The 19,523-nt window shown below is 47.3% G+C and overlaps 8 protein-coding genes across 8 annotated transcripts; 5 read left to right on the top strand and 3 right to left on the bottom strand.

Annotated features, from left to right (window-relative positions):
• On the bottom strand, positions 1-1,157 carry BDV27DRAFT_133198 (uncharacterized protein). The gene is made up of 2 exons (XM_032068032.1): positions 1,132-1,157; positions 1-1,034 (listed from the first exon to the last, which is right to left on the bottom strand). Exon 2 carries the CDS (start codon positions 696-698, stop codon positions 144-146), a length of 555 nt encoding a protein of 184 aa, XP_031924458.1. The 5' UTR covers positions 699-1,034; positions 1,132-1,157; the 3' UTR covers positions 1-143.
• A 156-nt stretch (positions 1,158-1,313) lies between these two features.
• Positions 1,314-2,960, bottom strand: BDV27DRAFT_29254 (D-2-hydroxyacid dehydrogenase family protein). The gene has a single exon (XM_032076248.1). It carries the CDS (start codon positions 2,730-2,732, stop codon positions 1,704-1,706), a length of 1,029 nt encoding a protein of 342 aa, XP_031924459.1. The 5' UTR covers positions 2,733-2,960; the 3' UTR covers positions 1,314-1,703.
• An 873-nt stretch (positions 2,961-3,833) lies between these two features.
• Positions 3,834-5,638, top strand: BDV27DRAFT_160793 (HET domain-containing protein; the record flags this gene model as incomplete). The annotated part of the gene is made up of 2 exons (XM_032073095.1): positions 3,834-3,846; positions 3,897-5,638. The coding sequence occupies 2 exons, from the start codon at positions 3,834-3,836 to the stop codon at positions 5,636-5,638; spliced, it is 1,755 nt and encodes a 584-aa protein (XP_031924460.1).
• A 431-nt stretch (positions 5,639-6,069) lies between these two features.
• Positions 6,070-8,799, bottom strand: BDV27DRAFT_166991 (putative alpha-glucosidase). The gene has a single exon (XM_032074341.1). It carries the CDS (start codon positions 8,732-8,734, stop codon positions 6,191-6,193), a length of 2,544 nt encoding a protein of 847 aa, XP_031924461.1. The 5' UTR covers positions 8,735-8,799; the 3' UTR covers positions 6,070-6,190.
• A 512-nt stretch (positions 8,800-9,311) lies between these two features.
• BDV27DRAFT_166993 (putative MFS transporter) lies at positions 9,312-11,712 on the top strand (the record flags this gene model as incomplete). The annotated part of the gene is made up of 11 exons (XM_032074342.1): positions 9,312-10,001; positions 10,065-10,162; positions 10,226-10,288; positions 10,343-10,395; positions 10,581-10,694; positions 10,749-11,016; positions 11,069-11,090; positions 11,140-11,237; positions 11,287-11,351; positions 11,406-11,441; positions 11,499-11,712. Exons 1-11 carry the CDS (start codon positions 9,479-9,481, stop codon positions 11,710-11,712), a joined length of 1,554 nt encoding a protein of 517 aa, XP_031924462.1. The 5' UTR covers positions 9,312-9,478.
• A 1,041-nt stretch (positions 11,713-12,753) lies between these two features.
• On the top strand, positions 12,754-14,898 carry BDV27DRAFT_147896 (putative C6 transcription factor; the record flags this gene model as incomplete). The annotated part of the gene is made up of 9 exons (XM_032070824.1): positions 12,754-13,004; positions 13,142-13,248; positions 13,314-13,644; positions 13,693-13,816; positions 13,871-13,886; positions 13,949-14,048; positions 14,100-14,119; positions 14,183-14,306; positions 14,370-14,898. 9 exons carry the CDS (start codon positions 12,754-12,756, stop codon positions 14,896-14,898), a joined length of 1,602 nt encoding a protein of 533 aa, XP_031924463.1.
• Positions 14,899-15,256: 358 nt separating this feature from the next.
• BDV27DRAFT_133206 (cytochrome b-c1 complex subunit 8) lies at positions 15,257-16,023 on the top strand. Its single transcript, XM_032068033.1, has 4 exons — positions 15,257-15,393; positions 15,462-15,487; positions 15,635-15,812; positions 15,870-16,023. Exons 1-4 carry the CDS (start codon positions 15,362-15,364, stop codon positions 15,925-15,927), a joined length of 294 nt encoding a protein of 97 aa, XP_031924464.1. The 5' UTR covers positions 15,257-15,361; the 3' UTR covers positions 15,928-16,023.
• A 290-nt stretch (positions 16,024-16,313) lies between these two features.
• On the top strand, positions 16,314-17,565 carry BDV27DRAFT_133210 (DUF899 domain-containing protein). The gene is made up of 2 exons (XM_032068034.1): positions 16,314-16,495; positions 16,629-17,565. The coding sequence occupies exons 1-2, from the start codon at positions 16,475-16,477 to the stop codon at positions 17,274-17,276; spliced, it is 669 nt and encodes a 222-aa protein (XP_031924465.1). The 5' UTR covers positions 16,314-16,474; the 3' UTR covers positions 17,277-17,565.
• The last annotated feature ends 1,958 nt before the right edge of the window (positions 17,566-19,523 follow it).

The raw sequence follows: 19,523 nt of genomic DNA on the forward strand, positions 1-19,523 counted from the left end.
TCCGTATCGTGAATAATATTCCATTTGGAAGTTTTCATCTAGAGATTTGAGATTTATGTCTATCGTCTGGTATCTAATATCCGTAAGTACACAGCTTCCACCCCAGTCTGCCCCTGTAATTTCATCATACATGGTTTTCTAGATTACGAAGAGACCCTCTCCTGCAATAACTCCTTGATGTGGTCGTTTAACCAGTATCCCTCCAAATCCTTCCCGTCCATCTTCTTCGCCCCGTTGATCAACCCCTTGCAAATGCCCTCTCCAGCTCCACAGTTGCACTGGAAAGGCTGGTCCATATCCCACTCACTGCTGGGATAGAAGAACGTAAGCTGGTCGCCCACCTTCAGGTCGCGATCATCGACGACTCGGACCTCCATCTTGCCCATGTCGAAGTTCAGCGATGGGTTGCATGAGTGGTTGCAATACACAAGATCCGAGTTCAGCTCGATGTGGCTGTTGGCGCCGGTCTGTACGGAGGTGTATGCTTTCTTGGAGGGAGTGGCTGTGGTGATCTTGGCGAAGAGGGAGCCGGCGGGCAGTGCGACGAGGGACACGGCGCTGGAGGAAAAGGCCTTTGTGCCACGGTCGACTCGGATTAGGTCTGGATGAGTCGGGGGCGTCTCAATGGAGGTAGGGAGGACAGTTGTGGTAGTGGTAGATGTGGTAGCTGCTGTAGGTTGAACAGCGATTGGAGACATCTTGGCCGTTTGTAGATGGAATGTGGTTCAATTGAGATGAATTGGAGGAGTAATTGAGTGCTTTCAGTGGGAGGATGCTTTAATCTGGGGGCGTAGAAGAAGGAGGGAGGGAGGGATGGCAGTCAGAGATGTAGTAGTAGTGGGGGCGGGGGAGGTGGGATGTCATTGAGATCCTGCATCATCTTTATAGATTTCCGCATTCAGCCGTGATTCCCTTCCCTTGTACCGAGGATCCTGCCTGCGGAGAGATGGAATGGAGATGAGTGGGGCCATGTCTTAGGCCGTCAGTCGTACCTAATCTATGAATGGCGTGGCTTGGGACACTACGTGTCGAGGCTAAATGCCGATGCGCGGGTTAAATGAGTCGCAATAAGATTAGGGTTGGGGATAGTTGGTCGGGTTGACCTGGTGTTTCCGATAGTTTATTACTTACCGTACAGTTCCAGCGGGTGCCTCGGCTCACCCGAGGGGGTCTTAGATAATCTTCCCAGCGACTGTCAGTGACTTTTTAACCTTGTACCGGTATACCACGTGGTGTGTCATTGTTGTTCGAATCATATGATTGAATTTGTATGAATCATGATTACTTCCACATGAATCCTCAAACCCTGTATACTTGATTCAACTCTTTCGACGTCGGAGTGTCTGGATGGTTTTGCGCTGGCACAGGATCCGAGGTACAGAAAACAGCTCGATTTCCTGGTCCACGGAGATCCCCCACTATATCCCACTATGACGAAATCCACATGAAACCCAGAATACGACGAAACGAGTCTTTTAATTAAGCTTCATTTGGACAGGAAAGAAATTGGCTCTAAGGACAGATTGGGACTCGGTGAAGCATACCTTAGCCAAAAAGGTTACACATCCGGATCACATGCACGACATCACACGCTTCTGTATGCAACTTGTCCTTTAAGACTTTAGTCTCTTCAAATCGTCCCGCATGCCATTCTCGATCTTCTGCGACCAAATGTTGATTGCCCCCTTTCAATGCAATGCAATTCAATTCATGCGCGTGTTCAATTCCTCCCCATTCAACCACCTCTCCAAATTACTGGCCACCTCATCATACCACCCATGAATCTGTTCATCCCCATATCCCGTATGCGGTGATAACACCACCTCACTCCGTCCGTCTTGACCCCACGCCGTTGTCCGCCAGGGGCTATCCTTAGGCAGAGGCTCGGGGTCGAAAACGTCCAGGGCCGCCCCACGGATGTGACCCGCATTCAGCGTCTCCAACAATGCCTTCTCCTCCACCAACGGACCCCGCGACGTATTCACCAGGATCGCCGTTGGCTTCATAACCTCCAACTCTGCAGCACCGACGATGCCCCGACTCCGCTCCGACAATACACTATGAAGACTCACCACATCCGCGCTACGGAAAAACTCAGCCTTGTCCCGAACAGCTTGGAAACTACCCGCCGGCAACCCCAAAGCCGCAGCCTGCTCGTCCGCCTTCTCCTGCGTCAGATTCGTAGACCACGCAATCACCTTCATATCGAAAGCCACAACCGCTATCCGCCCAACTTGCGAACCTAACTTTCCTAGTCCCAGCAATCCCAATGTCTTCCCCGCCAGCGTCATTCCAAGCGACCCCTGCCATTCTCCCCGCTTAACAGCCGCATCATCCCGCGCAACATGTCGCGCTAAACCTAGGATCAAAGCCCAGGTATGTTGTACCGTCGAATGGACCCCCGCCGGTCGGCCCCCGGTTCCGGCGACGGGAATTCCGCGCGACGCACAGTATTGCACGTCCAGGGCGAGATTGCGAGTGCCCGTGGTCAGGAGGAGTTTCAAGTTCGGGAGCGCGGAGAGCGTTTCCTTAGAAAACGGAGTGCGTTCGCGCATGGCGAGAATTACGTCGAAGGGCTGGAGGCGCTCGATCAGGAGCGCATGTTGGCGTTTATCGCGTGGGTCGAGCGTTTCCGGGAAGTAGGAGATTGAGATGCGGGACTCGAGATGGGCGAAATGGGGTGGAGAGATATTCTGGTAGTCGTCTAGGATTGCGAGTTTGAGTTGCGACATGTTGGTAATCGTGATGACAGGTGAGTTCAGATAGGATTGTAGGATTGTAGTTTTGCGTAGTATGTTAGGTTAAGTCTTCGCGTGGGTAGATGTTGAAGTAGAGTAGAGATATAACCGGTAGAGAATATAGCCGATCAAAGGATCCGAAGGAGTCATAGACCCCACATATGACGATTGGTTTATCCCCCACATTTCCGTGGTGTACCTATGATAGTCCCTAGTAGCAATACTCGGGTATGCTCAATCATTCATAGAATGAAATAGACCCAAAGCAAACGGACACATTCCGCACGAAGATCGTAGTTGCTTGATATACAAATAACTGTTATAGGGATGGTTTTGGCACTTACCTAGCAGGGCCAGTAACTACAAAAGTCTACCCTTCTTTATTTATCTGTAAACAAGCCAGATCAGGAAATATACATGTAAATATATAATGGACCCTTTGCTGACATCAGCTAGTAAACAAATAGAACAAGTGATACCCGGATATAGCTACTACAACGAAGTATCTTTGCTTAAGTTTTTCTCTTTTTCTTTTTTTCTGAGCCTCCAGATCCGAGATAATTCTTGGTAGCGTCTCGCAAGGCTGACACTACGGCAATCCTGCAGAGCGCCAATATAGGCGAGCCACGTCAACAATCTCGAATATGAAATGACATACCATACATCGCTGCCCCACTTTGGCTCATGGTGACAGAGGGATTCTCTCTGTAAAGCCAAAGAGCGCACCTTGAACCGTGCTAGGAAATTGATACCGCTTTGAGCGTGCAGCATACAAGCGGAACGACAGTCCTTATATTACAGGCTACCCGAGTTATTGCGCAGCCTTTGGCTATAGATGGTAAGATGCAAGCAACAAATAAAAACACGAATCGTCAGCAGGTACCGGCGAAAGTATGTAAGCACTGCCAAGGGATCACTATTGAAGCCCTAACGATGGGATATGAGCACTCTAGGAGAACACAATGGTGCCCGCTTTGCTCTCTCCTCGATTCTTCCGACCAAGATGACTTATTAAGACTAGCGGAGCCTATATTTCCCGGCCTCCCACCTGTTTTATGCCAATCTTCGACAAGCAGATGGAAACCAATTTTCGTAATGACGAAGAAAGGTAGACTGCAGGCCCGAGAAAGTAGTAACGAGTCGAGCTAACTTCTCCAGGTGATCCTGCCGAGAAGTTTGGTGTCCCGGCAATCACTTCTCCATTGCCTGGAACCCGGTCAGATGACTCGTTCAAGTTCATCGAACACTGCTTGCAAGAGTGCTTGGGGAATCACAACTGCTCTATAAGCATGTTCAGATCGCGTCGTCATGCTACATTCAGAACAACAACAGTTAATGATGGGCTTGAACCAAAAAGACCAAATGATATGGTGGAGACTGGAGGTCCACTTCGTTTGGTTGACGTCCGAGCATTTTGCGGCGACCATAACTATGACATTGAATGCGGACACAATGTGCGGTTAGTTGAAAACCTGCCAGTCTGCCCAAGATATATGACTCTAAGTCATTGTTGGGGCCAAAAGCTTGACACCAATGCCATCACAACAAGAGGAAATCTTTCCAGTCGCATGAAAGGAATAAAACTTGATGATTTACCTGCAAACTTCCGGGATGCTATTAGCATTACCCGCCGACTAGGCATTCAGTATTTGTGGATAGATGCGTTGTGCATCATCCAAGACTCACAAGCTGATTGGGCTCAAGAATCGATGAAGATGGGCTATATATATGACGGCTCATATCTCACAGTCGCAGCGAGTGCTAGCGAGGATAGTACCGGAGGATGTTATCGCAGTACTGGAATAAGGCAAGACAAGTTGGGTGGAGGGAGTTTGATCGAAATCATAAATAGGCTCACAGTCGCAAGTGGTCAGCCATCGACATTGATTTTTTGGGCACCAAACTTGAGCGAGGATGATCCTCTTAGAGAACCTGCCCCATTGATTGGCTGTGCTCTGAGCCAACGTGGATGGGTATTTCAGGAAAGAATCTTATCGCCGCGGACAATTCATTTTACAAACTCCCAACTGGTTTGGGAATGCAGAGAATTATATGAGATGGAGGATCGTCTGCCTTTTGTCACAGCCCAGGGCACTCTTTCCCTGGCTATGAATCGAGAGATCTCTCCCGATAGGATAAGGCAGATCTGGTACGACTGGCTCATTGGATTCGGATACTCCAGTAGAAAGTTCACTATGATGGAAGATCGACTCATCGCCATAGCGGGTATTGCGAGGTCTCTACACGAACGGACAGGTGTACCATACATTGCTGGTCTATGGACGAACAACCTAGGTTTCGGGTTAGGTTGGCTTGAAAAGCCTAAACATAGAACTCAATATCACTCTCAACCATCAAACAAATTTAACTCCCGACGCCGGCCGACTTGGACTTGGGCTTCAACTGACCAAGAATTCCAATATTCGCTGAGGGATTTTGAAGAGGACCGTGATTTCCACTACGTCGACAATACAATGAAGACTCTAGGAGACGTTAACGATCCATTTACTATCATTATCGGAGGGTGGCTGAAAATCAGAGGAAGGGTTTACGAAGGTCCTACTTCTTATTTTACCAGATTATGTTTGGATACTATGGCCCAGCAGGAGGTTTTGGGAGCTGCATTAGCACATTCTGAAGTCGGGTCCTCTGCCTTCAACCCACCCTCATGGGTGTATATTCAATTAGGGCAATTTAGAAACCGAACAAACAGCGGCGATATTATCATTGAGGAATCATGGCTCATAGTGCGCCGGGTGGAGGCGAGTGAGGAAGAGTATGAGAGAATCGGCATTGCTTACCGCAACCAAGAACTTGGACCACTGACTAGGGCTTGGCAGGATTGGCTGGGAGAGGATTTTACAAAAAAATACTTGGTAAGGGATCTTAAGCTGGTATAAGAGGAAATGTTGATCCAGAGCGTGTGTTCCTACGATACGTTATTTTGTAGTCGTGCTCCCTCCACCCTTTAACTAATCACGACGCTTTCTGCATTAGAACAAATCTTCATGTAGTACTCGTTAGCATGCGAAACCACCAACCCTGTATCGACCAGGATACTGAGTCTGAGAAGAAGAATATATGCATATAACTTATATCTGTAGTCTATGCAAGAGCGATATGTGGGCGCAGTACACAACCCTCCTTCCTAATTAGAAAGTCGGATGGCCATTCAGCTCCGCCCAATTAGTACGGGTTATCACTCCGGGTGGGTCCCTCGACATTTCTAAGTCCCGTGGAGCTGTGTATGTATGGACTACACCCTTCACAAGCTTTTCTCACTTCAGAGACACTCTAATATAAACATGCAAATCTATAATCTCTATTGGGTTTTCAAACCTCGCAATCCATCATGATACAGTTCCTCCACTTAGGAACTCTAATTAGCCCCTTGACATGCAATTGGAATACACTGTGGGATTTACCAAGCCAGCAGCAAAACATCATGTCTTTCAGTTCTTCAAGGTATACACCACGCGTCCGCGAGAGTCTCTTCCCTTGTACTCCACCGGCTTTCCGATATCCGAAACAACCCGTCTCTCGTCACCGTTGTGAAGGATGATGTCCAGTTCCTTCCAGGCGGGAACGAATCCAGATTTCTGATCCCGAGTGAAACCAACCGTCACCTTCTCTTCAGTTGAGCTGTAGCTAACGGTGTATTGGGAGATACTTGGTTTTAGCGAGATTCCGTTGTCTTCAAACCAAGTAGTGCTGAAAGCTTGGCCATGAGAGCTGCCACGAGGCGGGAAAATTTCAACACCTCTATAATCATCGACCTTCTCAACAGCCACTGATGCTGGAGTGTCATCACCGGGAACACGGGTGTGTACAGGCTTTCCAACTGGGATGGCACCACCAATTCGCGCCAAGAGGGGAATACTCTTCTTCCACTCGGAAGGGATCTCAACCCATTGTCCGGAAGCAAAATAAGTATAAGGCTCGTTCATGTTCACATATCCAAAGTCAAATTGATCATTGGCCTTCCGGGGAAGATATATCTTTGCGACGTTCACACCCGGCTGGTAGACACCGCCGACCATAATAGTGTCACCAAACCAGAACTGCTCCTCCCCAGACTTAAGCGCCTTGGTCCAAACCTCAGGATCAGACTCGTAACCCCAGCCCACCCAGCGCTGGGGTGGAGAGGCGGTCAAGTGGCTCTCCAAGCCCAGGGAGTAAATGTAAGGGAGAATTTCGTACCGACGCTTGATGGTGTCCCTAACAAGAGGGGTGATCTCGGGGTACATCCAGGGTTCAATGACCTCCCCGACGGAGTTGTTTTCGGGCGATGTCTTGAAGCAGTTGATGGCAAATCGAGGTGAGTGGATACCCAGTTGAATCCATCTGAGTAGTAACTCTGGAGAAGGCTGAGGTCCTTCGAAACCTCCAATATCGTGTCCACAGCATTGTAAAAGCGAGATACCGGCGTTGAGGGACAAAGCATTAGCACCCTTCATGCTTTCCCAGCTGGTAACGTTGTCTCCACTCCATGTGCTAGCTGCGTAGCGCATCGTACCAGCCGTAGCACTCCGAGTCAGAACGAAAGGTCTCTGGTTGGGCTCAAGATCGAGCAGGGCATCATGAGAGGCTTTACCCATGAGTTCTGTGTGCATTGCGCGGCCCCAGTCTCCAACGGTGCCCTTAACCCCCGTCTTGACACCGCCAGATACAGCTGGTTCATCGAGAGCAAGCTGCCAATCATCATCTGGAATGGTGTATTCGTTATTGTCATTCCACATTCCATCTATGCCGGCGCGCTTCAAACTCTGGACTCCGTTATACCACCATTTGAAGGCGAAGGCTGAAGTAAAATCGATATGGCATCCGTCACCTCCAGTTGCTCCACCAGCACTCCACAATCTCATATACCCTGGCTCATTTGTCTCAGGGTTTTTAAAGAATCCATTTCCATCAATAAGCTTCTGGAAATCTGGGTGAGATCCAAGCAAAAACGGCTTGATGTTGGTTATAAGACGAATTCCTCGTGAATGGTACTTGGCAATCCACTCTTCCGGATTGGGGAACCGGTACTTGTTCCACGTGAAGACATTGCGAACTTTGGGTTCGACTTCGGCAATCGAGTAGCCGGAGCTCATTTGATGCCCAGAGCAGGGAATATCATGCTCTTTCAGTTTGTCGGCAAACTCCATGAGCGCTTGATGGGCGGGTGGCTCATCCATCATGGTATACTTGTATCCTCCGGAGATGTAACCGTACGCCCATCTGGGGGCGAGGATCGGGTGGCCGACAAGCTCTGCATACGATCTCACGACGTCTTTGAGTGTCTTTCCGACGATAAGATACTGTTCGAGACCACCGTAGTCTTGGCGGTATACTTTGAAATGGCCCCAGAGGCCATCAACCTCTGAGCCAACGGACCACGTTCCTCTGCCGTGTGTGGTCGAGAAGATAGCAACACATCCCGCGGGTGATGCCTTGATCAAAAGTGGGATGTGCTTGTATAGGGGGTCGGTATTATACACGTCGTATCCAAAACTGTCTGTTGCGGAGAGCTGAAAATGACGGCCACTAAGATCCATAGGGGCCCTTTTCTCCCCAAGTCCAACATGGAGGTCATTCCGGTCATGCTCCGTGTAATGCGCAATTCCGGATGCGTCTGCTACATAAGACCGCAAGGAAAGATCTCTGTACAAAGGCTTGTCGGTGCCCTTCCATGACAGTGAGACCACTGGGGTGTTGGACCACTCCACAGAGGCTGTTACATCACCAATTTCGATAGTCTTTTGTTGAGAGCCATGTTCTGTAGAAACATGGATGTCTTCCAAGCTGGTCACTGGCTTGGTCACACTCGGGAAGGGGGGAAGAGGATGGTCCTCTGAAGAAAAGGTCAATCTGAATAGGTTTTCGCGAATTGGCTCAAATGAGAAGTTAAATTGTCGCTTGTCTGAACCTGAACGAAGGTGTACAGCGGCGGAGCTCTGAGCTCCTGCCGGCGTCTCTTGATAGCTCTTGGGACAAAATTCCTTCTGGGGCATGATTGTTAAGCGGTCTGAAAGAACACAATTTGAAGACAGGTTCAAACCAGCGAAATAGACCAAGACTCGAAGCTCTATTTGAATGTTTTCACACACATCTGTGTCATCGGGACTAGTCAAGCGCAACTACCATGTATACATCGGACTTCGGGCTCATCTCCGACAGCCATGGTTGCTTACCCCACAGAACGTCTCCGCGCTCTTGGCAACATGTCGGTTTTTCCAACCGAACACCGATACTAACCTTCTTTAATATTACAATCTCCCCACCAGTGCGGTTCTTGTCCTACACGGTGATAGTACGATGGGAATCATTGGGCGCATCATCGGAAGATGCCCGACGGTCGTCACCAGTCATGCCATGCCATCCCGTTGTGTTGTGCCGGCATTGATGGCCCAGTCCGCTCTAATCCTCGTATGGTCTACAGGACGAGCCTTGGCTTGGTAAATTTGCTCCCCTTTCGGCTTTGGGGGGGTTTTGTCCGGGGCTGGGAATGATGTTTTCCCCACGGGGTTCTTGTACTAAGGCTGGTATATCCTAACAAAATCCGAAAGTGTTCATCCAAATATTCTACTGTGTTAGTTCACTACTCTATGTGCCTATCATCATCTGCTCTACGTATAGGAGAAATTCTGGAATCCAAAGGTACTTCCATTCAAATCGAAGTTTTCTTTTTTAGCTCCACAGACTCTATCCTCCAGAGCTAGCTGAGTGACTCTTGAAGACCTAAGGAGGAAAAGAAAATGTCTCATCACAAAGCATCAGCATCGGGAGGGCAAGGTCAAGATGAGTATATAGAGTCTGTTGAAGATTTTGCTCGTCAGAACAGGGAGCACCTATTTGGGGCTGGAAAAGACAGAGCCCTATGCATTATAGCAGATGCAGGACACTCATCTGTCCTAACAGCTGAGAACAACGCCCGGGTGCTTCGAAAGATCGACCTGAGGCTTTTGCCCATTCTCCTCGGGATATATTTCTTACAGCAACTCGACAAGTCCAGTCTTTCGTATGCATCCATTTTCGGTCTCGTCGAGACAGCTAATCTCCATGGACAACAGTATTCCTGGCTAGGAGCAGTCGTTTATCTAGTACAACTCGTTGCCCAACCTTTCGTTGCTTACATCTTAGTCAAAGTTCCAATTGGAAAGTTCCTGGCATGCACAACCCTTTGCTGGGGCATAGCCCTGACTTGTATGACCCCGGCAAATACCTTTGCGGGCTTGTTGGTCTGCCGGATGTTTTTAGGTCTCTTTGAAGCCGGTATACGTGAGTATCTCTAATACCCTAGGCGCTCTGGCCCTCAATGCTGATTATGAATTACGAATATAGCTCCGTGTTTCATCGCTGTGACGCAAATGTGGTATCGACGAATCGAACAACCCGTCCGACTTGGTTCGTGGTACGCTATGAATGGTGTGGTATTCATGGTGCGTTGAACTCATTTGGACACCCCGTGCGTTGTCATACTAAGGCCAGACTCCTGCAAGTAGTTTGGCAGTCTGCTTTCGTATGGTTTGGGCCATATAAAGTCTTCGGTTTTTGAACCCTACCAGGTTCGTCATATCATTTCAAATTGTTGATGTTCGAAAGTCTAACTACCAGCCAAGATTATCTTCTTATTCTTCGGTCTCATAACGATTGCTTTCTCAGGCCTTATCCTGTGAGCTATGCCACATTCAAAGTCAACTGAGGTGCACATCTAACCCTGGCTGCGTAGGTTGTTTATGCCCGATTCGCCAATTCAATCCAAATTTCTTACCGAGGAAGACAAGCTCTTAGCTATTGAGAGGTGTGCGGCTTGAGTGAGGTACTTGTCATACAGTACGCTAACTGAATCTTGCCAAGACTTCGCATGAACCAACAAGGTATTGAGACACATGAATGGAAGTGGGATCATGTCAAAGAAGCGTGCCTCGACATAAAGTCATTTTTCTGGTTTGCCTTAATGTTTGCAGTCTCGTAAGGATCGGCCCATACCCATCATTGATGCAGTCACGACTCACAACCTGGAAGGATTCCTAGCGGTGGTATTTCGACATTTGGCCCACTAATCATTGAAGCCTTCGGTTTTGATCAATTCAAAACAATTCTTTTCAACATACCCTTTGGCGCTGTACAGCTCGTGGCAACAATGGGAGGGGCGTGGTTAGCGACTAAGCTGAAAATGAAGGGACCTGTCATAGTCCTGTTATCTTTGCCTGCCATTGCAGGCTGCGTCATGCTACTACAGCTTCCTCGTGATGGTCACCACAATGGAGCATTGCTTGCAGGATATTACATTGTAAGTCTTCATGGGTACTGATACTTACATAGCTCTGCTAACTGGAGACAAGATTTCTGTGTATCCTGGAATTAGTATGTTTGCTACGGATATTGCGAGTGGATTAAGCTGACAGACTATTAGCGCCCATGATCTATTCATGGTCTGCAGGAAACACCGCCGGTGAGACGAAGAAAAAGATTGTGAATGGCATAGTCCTAATTGGCCAATGCGCCGGTAACGTAGGTGAAAGATTAAGTCTAATCAGAACTGTTTACTTATACCCGACAGGTTCTCGGCTCGAATCTGTACACAACCACAGATGCGCCCTTGTATCGACGCGGTTTGCTATCCAAGTGGGTGACAGCAATGGACTCATAATACGGTATTCATACTGACTGCAATTATAGTCTTGCAATGTTCTGTGTCCTCGTCCTCCTCCCCATGTAAGCTCGATCTACTGACCCCTACACGGGCACATGTGCTTACCTATACTTTGCTAGGATGAATATGGCATACCTGTATTTTCTCAACAAAAAGCACGAGGAAAAACGAGTGAGTATGGGTAAGAGTGCAAAAATCGTCGACCATTCGATGCAAGCTGTTGGCTCAGTGCCAGTGGACAAAACCGAGCCTCAGCAGCCCGCGGTGAGCGAAGACAACGCGTTCAAAGATCTCACGGACTGGGAGAACGAAGACTTTGTCTATGTGTACTGAGCAAAACTAGTTTTAGTCATGGCAAAGCAAGATACACGGATATGGGTGTCAAGTTAATGAACCAGTCATCTTGTACGGCGCTTTATACCTAGGTGATGAAGGCCTGTTGTTGGATGGAGTATATTGATAATTCATTGCTTAAAGCTTGTCACCGGGTTTTAATTCTTCTACGTAGGTATGATACGGAGTTGTAATAGGCTTGCCCACCTCTAGATCAGGCTCAAATAGCGTGTGATCCTTAGTTTGTTCTAAGCGGAGATATGCATTAACGTTAGTAGTTGTATCGGCATTTCTTTACCCGAGCCGGCGAGTCTCCGATGTTGACGGCATTGCCCCGCCCCCATTAATATCATTGATGCAACGATCCGCGTCCTTCTTGCATTAACCCTTTCTGTAATCCATCCTAGTTGGCTTTGGTACATACATTACAACCCAGATGGAGTCTGACGGCTCCTCGTGTGTGGTGTCAGCCCCGATTGGGAAAAAGCGCATTCCTGTACAGTTTTCTTCCCTTCTCCGGGATATGCATGTGTTACTGGCTAACTCACGCTAATCACAGAAGGCTTGTAGCGCTTGTCGACAATCTAAAGTGTGCTTGAGCTCTGCAATATTTTCGCCTATGTATCCATTAACCTTGCTGTAGGTGAGATGTGACGGGAAACGACCATGTACTAGGTATTGTCGCCCTTTCTCCTGCATCTGCAATAGAGGGTGAAAATGCTTTGCTTACAAGTGGAATAGGTGCAGGCGCTCGCGGAAACAATGTGTATTCTTCGAGATCCCACGGGATCCGTCCTCAGAGTATGTCTACATACCTCGTCTCTTCAAAAACGACCCTTTGGTTATAGGTAGACAAAAGCTGACCAAAACTGAAGACGGCTGGGAAATGTGGAGGCTGAAGTACAGCGACTGCAAGCACAATTGAGTGATATGCACAAGCTTCTCCAGCTTCACATACAGCCAAATCCGGGACCTCTTGGAGATGTAGCCCAGGGTCAAATCCCAGGGCAGCAGATCCCAATTCCTTCGCCAAGTCATATTATGTCGGATCCTGGGCCAATGCCTACATTCCTTGGAGCGGCAGACTCCAGTGACTATCACTATCGTGGTCCTAGGTGTATATCAACTCATCGGAACGGATCTATCTTCCAGCAACTGCAAACCGCAGAGGTGAATAGTCCACATCCCGCTAGACAGAGGCGCTCAGGGTTCGATATTAGAGAAGAGTCCATCTCCGATTTTATCAGCAAAGGTTTGATGACAATTGACCAGGCCATGTCATGCTTTAGAACGTAGGCGCTGCGAGTCATTATGCATCTTTTGTGAGCTTTTGCTGATCCAACGTAGTTTTTTCCAAGGTTGCGTACGTATGCCTAGTTTCTACTCTCGATTGGCTTTGAGACTTATCCTTCCGGCAATTTTAGGATAGGTATATCCCAATTTTCGACCCGGAACTCGACAACTTTGTGTCTGTGCGTGCGCGCAGTAGCATACTTTTGAATGCCATCTGTACAATTGGTAGTCGCGTTGAGACAAGTATGACAAACTTCATCAAGTGGCTAATGACACATTATCCCGATTTTATAACTGATGGACTTTAGAATCAGGATCCCAGATTTCTGATTTGCTGCATGCAGAGCTCAAGAGATGGATCAACGTTGTAATCCAAAACAAAACGCTCAACTGCCTAGAATCCATACAGGCGCTTCTTATTGTAGCATGCTATTCTGCCGAACGTTCTCTCCTACTTTCATTTGCGACCCGGATGGCATTGGACTTGAGCTTGAACGAGGCATTCGAAGAACTTATACAGCGCCTGACCATGAAAGGGATTGAAGACATATCTGAATCTCACATGGCAACTGATGAAGAAGACCGTTCCTTGATGCGCAAATCCCGGACCTGGTTTGGCCTCCTTGTTTTGGATCATATGTATGTTCACACTCTAGTGTGGGACCTACTCAGGCTGACTGTCTCCAGATTTCATGTAGATGGCGGAAAGCCGCCTGGTATTCGGATGAGGGGAAATGCACATCGATGCCGCATTTTGCTCCGTCATCATACGTCGACAATCTTAGACTTACGTCTGTTTTCTCAAGTTGAGGTATGGTCACTATTTTCATTTAATAATAAATGCGGGCTGACCATGAAATGAAAGTTGAATGTTATACGTGGTAATTCCAATATCCCATATTTCCAACCTGAACACAAGAGATGTCCTTACACCCCTTGGCAGCAAAATTCAACGATACTCTAGACACGAAGGAGACGCTAGATAGGCCGGATATTGCCGAATTTGTACACGAGGCCAAGGTAGATCTTGATCTCTGGTTTGAGTAAGTGAACCAATTACCTTCCCTGTCAATATCACTTACTGAATGATTTAGTGATTGGTTGCGCATTATTGGTAAGTTTACCGTAACAGTATATAACATCATATGGTTGTACTAATGCGGACGGAAATCTTTAGAAAACTCGATTGCAGCAGAGCAAGAGAGACCCTTCCTCTTAGCAGCCCTACGCGTCCAAAAATGCTGGGCTGAGCTAATCCTCCACTGCAAAGCCCTGCTATCAATGGGAGTAGAGAATGTGGCGTACGTACCATTTTTCCCATTTGGTGACAATATTATTCCGCCCTTTCATTCACATAAAACTAGTGCCATGTCTCCTGTTGAACGCAATATTCTCCTATTAGCCAAGTCTAGTGCCCGAAAACACCTCCGCATCATAAGCACGGAGCCAGACCTCTACCTCGCCAAGCTGAAATACGCCATGGACTTTGTCTGGGCTAAATGCGCGTTCTGCTTCCTACTGCTTTTGAAACTCTCTCGGCTTCTCCCGGAACGAAGGGAGGAGCACCAAGAACTTCTGGACCACGGAAACAGACTTCTTGATGAGCTAACTCGGTCCGTAGGATCCAGCGGAGAAACTACGGGAAATGGAAGCATCTACATGCAGATCCTTAGGCTAAGTATTGAGAAATACGGCCGAATCTTTCAGGAAAGAGGAGCGGGTGGTGATCCAGTGGCTACGGCGCCATTCTGGGAGTCGTTTGATGCTCAGGCGGACTTGCAGTCTTTTGTGCCCGAGCAGTTTGTTCGGGAGTGGGACTTTCCGGGGCTGAATTTGTTTTATTTTCCTACTGCGTGGCAGGATTTCTTTGGGGATTTTTCGCTGGCTGTTTGATTATTTCATTTATACCATTGTATCAGTACTATAGGATGATGAAATACTCTCAAGTTGCATTAATACAAAACATCCTTCTAGGTACACAGGCCATACGCCTAACCTAACCTATACACATCATTCCATAAACAAGATGCTACCTGTACAACTCAAGCTAATTCGAACCTTACTGCCCAGTTTTAGGTCTACCAAAAGAGGATCTACACGATAGAACAACAGGGATCCGAATCCTTCAGTGGATCAAACTCAAAAACCTAGTATACGAACCATCCAATCACACTCGCACAACTTCCCAAAATATACACTGTCAATGTCCGACATGCCGACATCTAAGCCCTAACCAGAGCATACCAGTATCCCTGCGAAACAAACATAGTATAAGAATGAGTCCTCAATCTCTCCCAACTGAGTTATTCAAACGTTCCCTTTACCATCCCTCATCCGAGAAGTGAATCCTCTCAGCATGGTAGGCCACAATGACCCCAAGACTGGATGGTAAGTTCATTTAATCCTTCCTTTATACCCTCACACTATTCCTACGAATAAGACTAATATCTGGATAGGTGGATGGGAGAGCCTGGAAACTCCGGTACGTTAACACCATCACCCTCTCAAGAACCATCCACCGTAGATCAATCAATCCGAAAAAAAAAAGAGAAAAGAAAAAGAAAACAAAAAATTAAAATAAGAAGAAAAAGCATATCCCATCACGAACCCAAACTGAAACAAAGAATAGTCCGCCCCACCCCAATCCGCATAGTCACCTATTCCCTATCCCCAAACCGACAGAGACCCTTTGCTGGGGCGTTCCACGCTGCCATATATAATACGTTCCGAAGATGCAGACACCAGGTGCTATATGTTGTGCCGCCCTTTCTGATTGCCTATGCGGCGATGAATTGGGCGAATGAGAGGTTTGTCGATTATTAGGGGTGTTAATGGATAGCTCTATTGTGCTGATCTTAGTTTAGGAATGAGTATCTGAATTCGAAACAGGGGAGGTTGGAGAGGGCTGACTCGGTTGAGTGAAGGTTGGGTTTGTTGTTTGTTTTTAACGGATATTGGTTGTTTATTACTTGTTGTGCATCGTGTAGATCATGGGGGAGTCTAGATCGATTTTCTTAGCTAGGAAAGATATATTTATCTGTGTGAACATAACGTGACTTAGTCCTAAGGTCTCAAAATACTTGTGTTGTGCCACGGATATATATTCTGGGTTATCCGTAGGTAAAGATCACCCAATGATCCGCACAACCCTACAACCATTAGTTCCATGGATCTATAGATGTATTAAACGTAAGTATCTATAAAAGTACATTCTAGACCCAAAGCCCAGAACAAAATTTACTCAAAACCACGGAAACAGACCGACAAATTACATAATTGGAAAGAAGCTTTCAAGTGAATTTATACGAGCCAAACCCCGCATTTCTACTTTTCGAACTTCATAGCTTCATAACAATCAATCTAGTAACTAATCCTGTTTAAAAGTGAGAATCATATTTTGTACCAAATATTATCTATCTGTACATCTATCGCTCTACCCAATCCAAACAGACAGAATTCAATACCCATCATGAGTCCACCAAACCAAAATGTAAGCAACCTCTAACAACTACACCTATAGCAAAATCCCTAAGAAAAACACAACATAAAAACCCCACTATTGACCCCCACCTCAGTATCTCCGAGAAAAATTAACAAGAAAAAAAAAAAAAAAAAAAAAACAGATAGTCTCCCCCACCGAATTCCAAAAAGCCCACAACACCCACCTCGCCCTCGAAAAAGCTGCAACTCACCAACTCCAAGCGCTCTCCGCAGCGCGACGCTCCCTCCCCATAGTTCCAGTCCCGGATGCCTCGCGCTTCAAGTTCGACACAGTTGACGGCGAGAAAACTCTCCCGGAGCTGTTCGCTGGCCGGAAGCAACTAATCATGTACCATTTCATGCTGGGGCCGGAGGACGAGAAGGGCTGTGTGGGGTGTTCGTTTTGCATGGATCATATCCCTGATTTGCGGCATCTGGAGAGTCGGGATACGAGTTTTGTGGCGGTTGCGAGGGCGCCGGTGGAGAAGATTGAGGAGTATAAGAGGCTTACTGGGTGGGGGTTTCCGTTTTATAGCTCGGAGAAGACGCATCGGGCGTGGGTAGAGGCGGAGAAGGGTGGCGAGGTTATCACTTGGAAGCCTGGGAATGGGTATTTTGGGTTGTGTGTGTTTTTGAAGGGGGATGATGGGGAGGTGTTCCATACGTATTCGACTACGGATCGGGGCATGGAGATCCTGCTTGGGACGTATCATTTGTTGGATATGACGCCGTTGGGCCGGCAGGAAGTGGGGAATGGGATGAATAATTTTCGGAGAATTTATGAGTACTGAAAAGGTGGTTAGGGATGTGATGTATGTAATTAGGGCTTGCTGGATGTGAGGCTAGGTTCCGATGACGTCGGACGTTGCATACATTGAGCGAATCTCATGTAGTAGTGTATAACTGAACTGTTTTTCTGCAAGTTCCGCCCGGTTACCTGATACGGGTGCCGCCGCTTTATGAGGGCAGCACATGAGTGCTCGAGAGTGCTCTGTGAGCGTTCCGGGCCACTCACTGATTGCTCACGGAGCACGCACCGGCTGCTCCGGTCGCTCCCGGATACCACCAGCAAGCTCAGTGGGTGATCCAGAGCAGTTTCCTGTTCCATATTGATATTGTACGTCACATGACTACAGCAGGGCTCTAAAGTGTGTATAGACTAAAGTTTACTGATCTATATATATCCCATTACTTTTATGAAAGCGTTATAAAGTCAAGGATTAAGTTAATTAATTTTACTACTACACACGATAACTATTTAAAGTATATTTCCCAGTCAGATTAGATAGAGATAGACAGTGTCACAGATCGAATAGTGATTCGGCCCGATAACCGTACAATATAACCTGACGCAGGTGCATGGACAAATCGGCCTCCGATGGCCCCTGGACTTTTCTTCGGAGGACAAGATACCACCCCATGCAAGCCACCGCACTTGCTCTTGGCTTGTCTGGATGCAACCCATCGACCCGTTCAACATCGTGCGACATGACGAACGCCCTGAATGGCCCAGTCAGTTTGATTGCGTTTGGAGAATTGCCTAGCATATAATCTCATGCTACGCTGCCGGAATATAAATGACACCGATGAAGACTGACTATCCGACCACCCAATGGTCAGGATCTCAATGGGGATTCTGAAGCCTTAGGCATAAAAGCCTTCAGCTATAAGTTAGCGAATCGTTAGTAGTATAGGAGGTCAAGAATCAGTCTCCTGTCTCAATAGTATCTACTGCCTGTCTTTGATATTCCCACTTGCTTTAGCCTACGTATCCTTACCTAGTTGACAAGTCTTCTACCTAGGCTGACCGTTGGGACGGGAAAATCCCAAAATAATGCCAAGAAATAAATGCGAATCCCGTTTTCAGGGTTGAACCGGATGGGATGGGAAACGGGATGGGACGGGACACGGGACATCCCATTTCCATCCCATCCCGTCCCAACGGTCAGCCTAACTTCTACCCTGGATAGTAGATGTCCTCAGCACTTCTAGCCAACACTCTCAAATCTATTAAACTATTTTCCTAGTATCTCTCTTTCTCTACTCTCTTTCTTCTAAATAATGTAACAGCTGGTTATTGTCATGGCCTACGAAAAAGGAGCTTCTGAAGGGGATAAGTACTCCATTCGGTGCCTGGAACTGAGAATACTAAGCATGAGGAAGAAAGGAACAGGATAAGGGTGGTTAGAGCGAGGCCAAATAACTACATATTGCCCCCTGTGGCCGCCTTCACCTCAGGCACGCGGTGTAAATGAATAAATGACATCGCTGCCAGTAGTTCTGACCTCCGGGTCCTCACAGTTATAATTAATCTAGACAATCTGATTTTAAGGGCCACTTTATACAACTCCGACGCGAGGGGTGTCTTCTTATTGCCCCCAACCTGGACCTCAACTATCTTCATGCATGCAACGAGCGACGTTTTCCAAAAGCGAACGGTTTTTAATGTATTGTCGTTTGAGCGTATACCCGTTTGAGGTTTAACCTTTTTTTTTTTTTCTTCTCTCTCTCTATCCGGTGCAGTTGCCGGGTGGATTGTACTGTACGTACATGATTGTTAGACAAATACTAGAATCACTGTATCAACAACCGTGTCCTCTAATTTCTGCGGAGAAAGAAGGAGAATTCAACTTGGCCTCCGTTCTAGATTTTTCCCCTTATTGGAAATTCAACTGTAATAGATCGATCCCTGGGGTGATCGCCCTACCAACTAGCTAAAAAGACCACTATGTCAAGCCCCGAACGGCTTGACAACCGCAGGCGCGGTATATAATCTTAGTGGACTAATTCAAAGCTCATCATAATCATTGATTCGATTATTGGCTCTATAAGCTATCTAGGCCTAAACAACAATCCTGTTGTGGGACCGCTTAGCGGCCGGAAGATCCTACGTGCCGGGCCTAAAAGGGCCGCCGGCCGGAATCCCCTGCCAACATATCCGTCTCTTAGGTCAGCAGCCCCACCCGCCTGTTCGGCGTGTTGGTCTGCCTCACCCAAACGATAATTCCCACTCAAACGATAAAATTGAAGCTATTCAA

Source organism: Aspergillus caelatus (assembly GCF_009193585.1).
Source record: "Aspergillus caelatus strain CBS 763.97 unplaced genomic scaffold BDV27scaffold_176, whole genome shotgun sequence".
NCBI classification, from domain to species: domain Eukaryota; kingdom Fungi; phylum Ascomycota; class Eurotiomycetes; order Eurotiales; family Aspergillaceae; genus Aspergillus; species Aspergillus caelatus.